The sequence below is a fragment of the Cotesia typhae genome, unplaced genomic scaffold (assembly GCF_013202065.1).
Source record: "Cotesia typhae breed Kobodo isofemale line unplaced genomic scaffold, CoteBio_Ctyphae contig_20, whole genome shotgun sequence".
Lineage (NCBI taxonomy): Eukaryota > Metazoa > Arthropoda > Insecta > Hymenoptera > Braconidae > Cotesia > Cotesia typhae.
The window spans coordinates 5021179-5029840 of NW_027423725.1; the positions used below are offsets into that span (position 1 = coordinate 5021179).

The window sequence follows — 8662 nt, forward strand, 5'->3', positions numbered from 1 at the left end:
TACAATCAGGATAATAACAGTCACTATCAGGACGATAATATTTACTATCAAGGATAGTAGTTAATGTTATTGATTTCTATGAAAAATATGATCGAAAATTCAATAATTTTCAAGTACACTAAAACAAAATTATAGGTACTTCTCACATTTTGTGGCAATATTTCTCATAATCATTTAGAAATTTTTCCTATACTACTATGGTAACTGTTACCATCAGAAATTATAAATATAATCATTTAGAATGATTATAGTAATTAACTTCAGTTAACATACAGGATTGTAACAATTATTATAAATATGATGAATGCTACCATCTAGATAATTTCGACAATCATCTAGATAGTATTCACTACTATCGGGTTGATGGTAAAAATGTTTACCATAACTAGATAGTAACTGCTATTATTTAATTTTCACCATGAGCTATTCCATTTTTTAATTCATCTGAAATAAGTTTGGATAATATTTAGTAGTATAGATGAGTGGAAATTTCTCGTATGACACTCGAATAGAAGCAAGCATTCTCTTTATTAAAGTGTTTTTTATTTGATTAATATATGTTCAAATGAAATAATAAGCCATTTAAATCTCCAAATATTCAATAAAAACTAAAGTAATGTAACTCATGAAGTTATAAAGAGATATAGATGTGATTAAACAGTTGTACTGAATAATAGTATTAAGAAAACAATTGCAATATCAATTGATTCCTTATATGTAGCTTTAATCGATAGAGCTTGACTGATAACTTGACGAAAACCAGAGTAAGTTTCCCTGCCAGACAATGTTGACCTGGTCCACAAGGAGAAACTAATATTTTAGGATCTGTAGCTAGCCAAACTGAATCCCCTGATAATTTGTGAAAGATTAAGAACCGAATCTGAGTAAGCCAATGAGGTACAACTAAGACACTTTCTGCCTTGTCATCTTTGATTTTCTTTGTCACTTTAATTATAATTGAGAAAGGGGTAAAGACATAAAACATCTCATCAAACTAGTTGATCGTAAATGAATCAAAAGCAGAAGCCTTCGGATCTCTTTTTCAGAAGCAATAGACTGCGCACTTGACATTGTTTCATGGAACAAATAAACCGATCTCTGAATTTTCAAATTTCTCCATAATCCTTTCAAATGAGTAGTTCTCCAGTTTCTGTTTAGCATTCAAATTATCGATTCACTATAAGCGATCACCCTCAACATTTTCTCTTAAACGAATTTACATTGCGTAGACCCGTAATTGGGGGGCTTCGCACCAATTCCACAGCTCACATGTTAACCTATGAAGGCTAAAATAACGAACATTTCCTATTCTATTGATGTTGGCCATCGTCGTGGTATTGTCCAGCATAAATAAGACATCTATATCTCTTAGATCAACTACGAAGTACTTCAAGACCAATAAGGTCACCTTAAGCTCAAAGTAATTTATATGGAGCCCTATCTTTTTGATTCCACAGACCATCCGCATTCTCACTTCTGCAAAGAAATCCCATCTGGACAAAGAAGCATTCATGTAGATCATCCTCTCATACCGATTGCTCTTAACCTTTTTACTGATATTTGGTAAGACTTTCAGCCATCAACCCCAGTCTCATAGAATAAATTTCCGCACTAACATAATCGCATCAAAATATCTTTTACTTTTGTCTAAAGCTTAGACCTTAGCTCGCTCAAACGATCTACAGTGTAAGAAGCTTCACTCGACCGCTGGACAACAAGCTATTTTGGTAGATCCACTCTGGCTTTACTTTGCAAATTCTTTAGATCTACTTCAGCGTGAAAACATCCTGAAATCAGCAACACCGCAAATCAAGGTTACATAACGTTTCTCGAATAGTTCCAGAGTATTCCCAGATTGATATGAAAACCACAATGGGTTATCTAAAAATCATCTAACTTTTAAACAGAAACCAAGAAGTGAGTCGATTTTTTCGATATACATGGAATATTTAATAGAATATTTATACTCATATATAATCCAGTTGATTATTCTATTTTTACGTGAGAAAATACAATTTTTTAGTTGAAAAAGTAACACAGACAATTGGATTGTGGTATATGAGGATTCAGAGTGTTTATTACATGTATGACTATGTATGGGCTGAACACGAGATGAACTAAGTGGAATATGTACATGAATGTGCGTTCATGTGACGTACTATTCATTTTGACATTCATCAGTAATCCTAACTACCCTTGATTTTAGTTACTGTCCTTATATAGATATGAATACGATCCTCGGAGCCACGTTTAATATAATTAAGAGTAATGTGATAGCAATTATTTATGAGTAGTTGAGCACTAAACTCATTTTCGACTACGTTAATTATGTTACAAAAAATGAATACTAAAATAATTTCAAATGGACAAAAATAATTTCAATCAGATTTCACAAGTGCTCTACAGAAAAGGATGATCTTCCAAATTGTTTCGTCTTCGTGAGCGTAAAATAGTTATCAATTGAATTAACTGAGTCATATACATAGTGTATTTGCACCGAGAGCAAATATGTGAATTTTTGTAGTATAAGTAAAAGTAGTATACATGTCAGCATGTGTAAGTGACGTAGTAAGCTCTTCCATGTTCAAAAAATTTTTTTCACTCCTGATTGAACATAAATATGAATTCACATTACTTATGGAGCTCTGATGTTGGGATTTAATTGCAATAATTATTATATCTGAAATTGTTGAGAGCTCATTAATACTGAAATTAAGTGACACTGACTTTAAATTGTAACATTCGAGTAATCATAATATTAAGCACTATGAGTTTACTTCCCATAATTAACAAATACCTACATTGAAAAAAAGTTATTTGATGTAAGAAAAATATTATCTTCAAAATTTTACTCTTATTTTGAGATATTCAAGAAATTCATGTTTTAATCAAGATAACATAACTCTTAGATAAAAAGAAAAAGTTCTTCATTCAAGAGCTTTACGGATTGCTGTTGCTTACTATATTATTTGCTTTAAAAAATTTGCTTTAAATGTAGTTCAGATAGAATGAAGTAAATCATTTGCTTTTTTCTAAGACTTTTGGCAACGTTAAATGATAAACCAAGTTCTTAAACCAAGAATACAAAATTTTGTAAAGAGATTAAAAGTATTGTTAGTTGAAGAAAAGATGTAAAATTTCTCAAGCTAAAAAAACCAGTTTCCGGACAAAAAATTATTATCTCAAGACAACCAGTTCTCTTCAAAATAATTTTCTTGGACCAAGAATATTTATCTCAAATCAAATAATTTTTTTATCAGTACAAAATCATCACGCTCCGTCTTACCAATAATGTGAATTATCTTTGTAACATAACACGAAAATTTTTTTGCACACATGTCTTGAATTTGTTGTAAAAATATTTTGTTTAACTCGAAATAACTCGTATGCTGCACTATAAACAATAAAGTCAATTTATGATTACATGCTTATAATCTTCAATGTTTTTTCCTTATTATCTTCATTTTGTTGTAGGATGGAAAAATAGAGTTTGAAGAATTCATAAGAGCACTGTCTGTAACATCTCGAGGCAATCTGGATGAGAAACTACATTGTAAGTACTTAATCTTTTTTCTAATTTTAATTACAGATTCATTTTTTATAACTAATAACAAAATAGTAGAGAATGCAGGATAAGAATGTGTGTCAAAAAAAAATTAACTGAATAAATTAGGATAAAAGAATCATTATTTCAAAGAGCTACAACAAAATTGCCTAAGTAGTGAGTGCCACCGCTCGAACAAATGAGTGCTCTTGGTTTAATGAGTACTAACAAAATACCAAGCTTCATTTTGATATTAATTAATTATACTCAACATCCTTATCGCTTTCTTCAATTCAATAATATTGGTTCTGTGTGCGCACATATACTATATTGAAAATAAATATGCGTTGTATACACGTTAATTGCCCAAAAATACCGCGCCCTCTTTTTCAAGGTGCCGTTGATATGCATGAAAGCATTAAACGTTAATGAAAGAGTGTTAGTATTTTCGTGTACAGAAAGAGTAGCGGAGCATAGAAGTAATATTAAAAAGTACTGGCCCAAAAAAGAAAGATATAAGTATTTTGTGATGAGTTTCATGATTTCATCAGCATTATCATGAAACAAAGTTACTTTGTTGACAAGCGAAATTTTGAATTTCTTAAGTTTTATTATTGAGGAATCCTATGATTTTTCATCTTATCATCATCTTATCATGATGATGATGATGATAGGATTTCCTGATCCTGCCAATTTTCATATTTAGTCAATATAATTACCTATATATGATTAGATTTGGTCACTTATCATCATATTTGGCTGTATGTAATAATACAAAAATAAATTTTCTATTTAATTTGTTCGTGTACTCAATTTCGCTCTCGTGAGCGATCAAAAACTTACCGCACAAGTTACTTGATATACTATTTACATACCATGCATTTTCTTAATTTCTATAAATCATAATTTCAGGGGCTTTTCGATTATATGATGTAGACAATGATGGATACATTACACGTGACGAAATGTACAACATCGTAGAGGCAATGTATCAAATGGTGGTAAGTTGATTTAATTATTTCATTTAATTTTAGAAGAGGGAGGGGCAAAATGGGTTATTCAAGAAAACATTAAATTGATTTTTTTACAAAAATTCTGCAAAAAATGTTTTTTCAAAATAACTTTGAAATTTATCATTCAATCAATTTATCTGGGTAAGCTACTTTTTGTTCTTGAAAACTGACCAATTAAACATATAGAACAGTTTATAAACATTAGGAAATGTGTTTCTTCATAAAAACGTATATATTTTATTTATTTATGTTCAATTATTTTATTACAATCTTTTCTGGTACGAAAATAAAAAATAAATCATTAAGGTAATTCCAGCATAAAACCACTTTTCGATAGATTGAGCTAAAATTTTTTTCACGGATTCAGAATAGCTTTATTTATGAATTCCTAAAATTTAAGAATTTTTGACCGTTTAGATTGCGAGATATTTAGAGACAAAGTTCGCGATTTTGAGGGTCATGTCCCATTTAAAGTATGCAAAATGTCCGGTCTCTTCAAATATTCTTTATTATTGAAAAATGTTTTTACCTCATCGTTTCGATATTGAGATATAATAACTGAAAAAAATAATTTTTGATCCATTTCCAACCTTCTCACTTAACAACTTATAGTGATTTGATAACGCCGTGTGCAATGCTCCTTGAAATAGTGTAGAGTAAAAAGCGGTTCATTCAAATCTTTCACGGTTTTCATGAACAACGTTGCCAGATTACGGGAACTAACAATATGTAATTGTTTTTGTGAACATCTGAGTACCGAAGCTTCTAAATTTTTGTCCATAGTAAATGCTCTGACTACAATATATCACGCGGGAACTACCTGAATTTAGTAAAGCTAGCTATTTCATACTAAAATTTCAGTCGTTGATTATAAACTTAGATTTGACGTAAAGGCACTGCGAGAGTCACTCACACGAAGCCGGTCTACTCTGCAAAACAACCTGATCACAAATACCCACAGCGAGACGGAAAAAACAGTACTAAATACGATGAAAGAAATTGCTGCCTAATATGACGCATGTATGTCGCGGCTGAAAACCCGGGGTTTTCACAGGCCGGCATACTGATGGTCACCAAACATAGCAGAACTTTGAAAAAAATGCCACGAGCTACGTCGACTAGCAACGAGAGCTGCGAAACGTTCCCCTAATCAAAATCTACATTCGAGCGAGTACAAGCAGGCCAAAAAGAACCTAAACTGGGCTAGCAAAGTAAGCAAAGCGAAATTCTGGCAAGAGATCTGTAATGACCTCGACTAAGACATCTGGGGTAAAGCCTACTAAATTGTTGTCAAACGACTTAGGAAGGCTTCACCAGAAGCGCTGAACCACCTGCTTTAATGAGCAGCATCGTAGCGAAGCTGTTTCTCAAACACCCACCACGGGAAAAAAGACATCATATGAAAAACAGCGTAACACCTTTCACAATCAGGGAACTACAGAACGCGGCGAAGACTCTCAAGACAGGAAAAGCACCTGGCCCTGATGGTAGCTCTGGAATGCCCAGATATACTATTGAACACTTATAACGCATGTCTAGCAACCGGCACGTTTCCAACGGCTTGGAAGCGGCAGAGATTGGTTCTGTTAGACAAAGGTAAAGGTAGTCCTGTAACACCTTCGTCGTTCAGACCACTCTGTCCTCCAGGACGCTCGACAGACACCAGCCGACTTTTGTTTCACCGGTATCGGTAACTGGGATATGATAAACTTAACTTTATGTTCCTAGAAGACCAAGAGCGGCCTCGACGGTAACGGAATACCTCGATGTTGCTCAGTTAGGCTGGTTATGGAGAAAGGGTCGTGATTCAGTCTTTCAGAGGAAGTGTTTCCTTACAAAACGGGACTGAAACGGCACCTAGCACACAAATGGGTGCTCTTAACTAACATTCCACATTCTCAGTCGAAAATAATAAACTAAATCGATATCTAAAATATCGTGGAAGCAGTCCCAAATGAACACGAAACAAAGACAATAGTTCGAGTCATTCGTCTACGGTAACAGCAGGCGTGAGGCACGCTAGCTCCGACACGAGACTCACTCAACTCTCAAGCACGATGCTCACTCAATGAGAGCTCGCAACTAATCCATTCTTTACGCTACACATTTATCGCTGCCTAGCAGCCTCGATACGTCTGTCCTCAACTTGGATCTCCACAAGACTGTCACTTAATCCGATCCCAAGCCGGACTTCCACACAAAACATACCTTATTCCTTCACTACTCCAGCCAGACTGCCTCTCACGATACCCTACTACATACATGCCACATGCGCTCGACTCACTTTTACACTACTCTTAGACACTCATACTCCCACACTCATTCCCCATTCGTACCACTAATGTCTCAGACCTACCAGTAATTCTGCTCCCCTGGGAGGTTGGACAGCACTCGTAACTACCCTCGAGCATACAGCAATCGAGGCCTGTCAGCCGCAAGCTACCAAATAAGCCTGCCAAATTCCCGTACTTTAGGGCGATGACATTTCAATCGCTCCTCTACAGTAATCAGTAATCACCTCGCTCCAAGAGGCTGAATCTGAATTCAGTTGTCGGAAACTGACCGGGCGGCACGTTACATCAGTCACTTTTCCGCAATGCAGCTCGAAATCCTCGAGACAACTAATTTATCAGCACTCACTCACGATAGTCTTTAATACTATGACCTTACCGTTCTCACACAACAGAAACTCACATTAGTACTCAAATACACTATTACTGTACCGCTAGATAAAATGTAATGTTACAAATCATATCAGAACATATCAAAAAATTATAAACGGGTATATCAAATTCTGTCAGGCCATATTAAGCCATATCAGAATATATCAACAAATCATGTATAGATATATCAAATTATATCAGGCCATATCAAGCCTGATCAAGCTATATCAGTTCATATCAGGCCTGATATGATTATATCAAAAATTTTGATTTGGTCGTATGAGGACATATCAGGTCTGATCAGAATATTATTTCACGGGTGATGATAGTAACTATTACTATCTTGTATTTTAAATAATCATATCAATATTGTAAATATTATAATATTGATGGTAATGATTACCATGCTCAAATTAAAAATTTTTCAATTGATGATAATCGTTACCATAAATTTCTCAGCGTCTAAGTTTCTATGAAATTTACGAAAACGATTTTTTTCTTGTCTTATTTTATCAAATAGCATTACATATTTAGTTCAATCTGATGCCTAATGATTACATTGCTCTCTTGAACTTATGAACGGATTTTCTTCTAAAATATTGTAGTAAAAACATCTTTAAAGAAAAATTTTGTATTTTCAGGGTCAACAACTGCATGCAGAAGATGAAAATACACCTCAGAAAAGGGTCGATAAAATATTCGATCAAATGGACAAAAATCACGATGATAAACTTACTCTTGACGAGTTTCGAGAAGGTAGTAAAGCAGACCCGAGAATTGTTCAAGCTCTAACTTTTGGTAACGGGGATCCAGCATAAAAATAATTTCTAACTTGGAAAGTTAAATGATGATAATCATTTTTAATAACATTTCAACTTATACTGATTTTGCAAGCAAATTTAAATGTTATAAGATTCTTTTAAATTTATCATTAACAACATTATTATTTTTTTATCGCTACGATTATGACTATTTTTTCGAAATATTTCAACTATAAATCTCTATTTATATGAGATTGAATTAAATAATATATTTTGTTTTGCTTAATCCTACCAGTTATGATATAAATCGTTTAAATTGAGATTTTTTTTAACTAACTCTTGTATAATTGACAAAGCTCAATAATGTTAATCAGAAAAATAAGAATGCTAGTTAAAATAATGAAAAATAACAATCTTAAAAAAGATTAGTCACTAGCAACTCATTAATGAAATATAAAGTGTTGCTAATTTAAGTATTTATACTATACACAGAGATGTTATATTTTAAATAACTAAAATGATTTTTTTTTCTGGAAAATTTGAATGGTCTATCAAATTGAAAAGAAAAAATAAAAATAATTAACTATGCAAGAAGGTTTGAAAAAAACTATATGGAATGAGTAAAAAAGCGAAAAATATCATTACCATTTGAAACAGTTATTTGCAAATGGTCGGCCTACC

General features: G+C 33.0%; 1 protein-coding gene across 2 annotated transcripts in view; it reads left to right on the forward strand.

Annotated features, from left to right (window-relative positions):
• The window catches only part of LOC141537942 (frequenin-1), a 32451-nt gene extending 23834 nt beyond the window's left edge, over window positions 1–8617 (forward strand). For both annotated transcript variants that reach the window (XM_074259148.1, XM_074259149.1), the window contains 3 exons: window positions 3475–3553; window positions 4457–4545; window positions 7862–8617. In XM_074259148.1, coding sequence (XP_074115249.1) covers window positions 3475–3553; window positions 4457–4545; window positions 7862–8038 — 345 coding nt within the window. In that variant the 3' untranslated portion in view covers window positions 8039–8617. The remainder of the gene's footprint in view (window positions 1–3474; window positions 3554–4456; window positions 4546–7861) is intronic.
• Window positions 8618–8662: the final 45 nt, after the last annotated feature.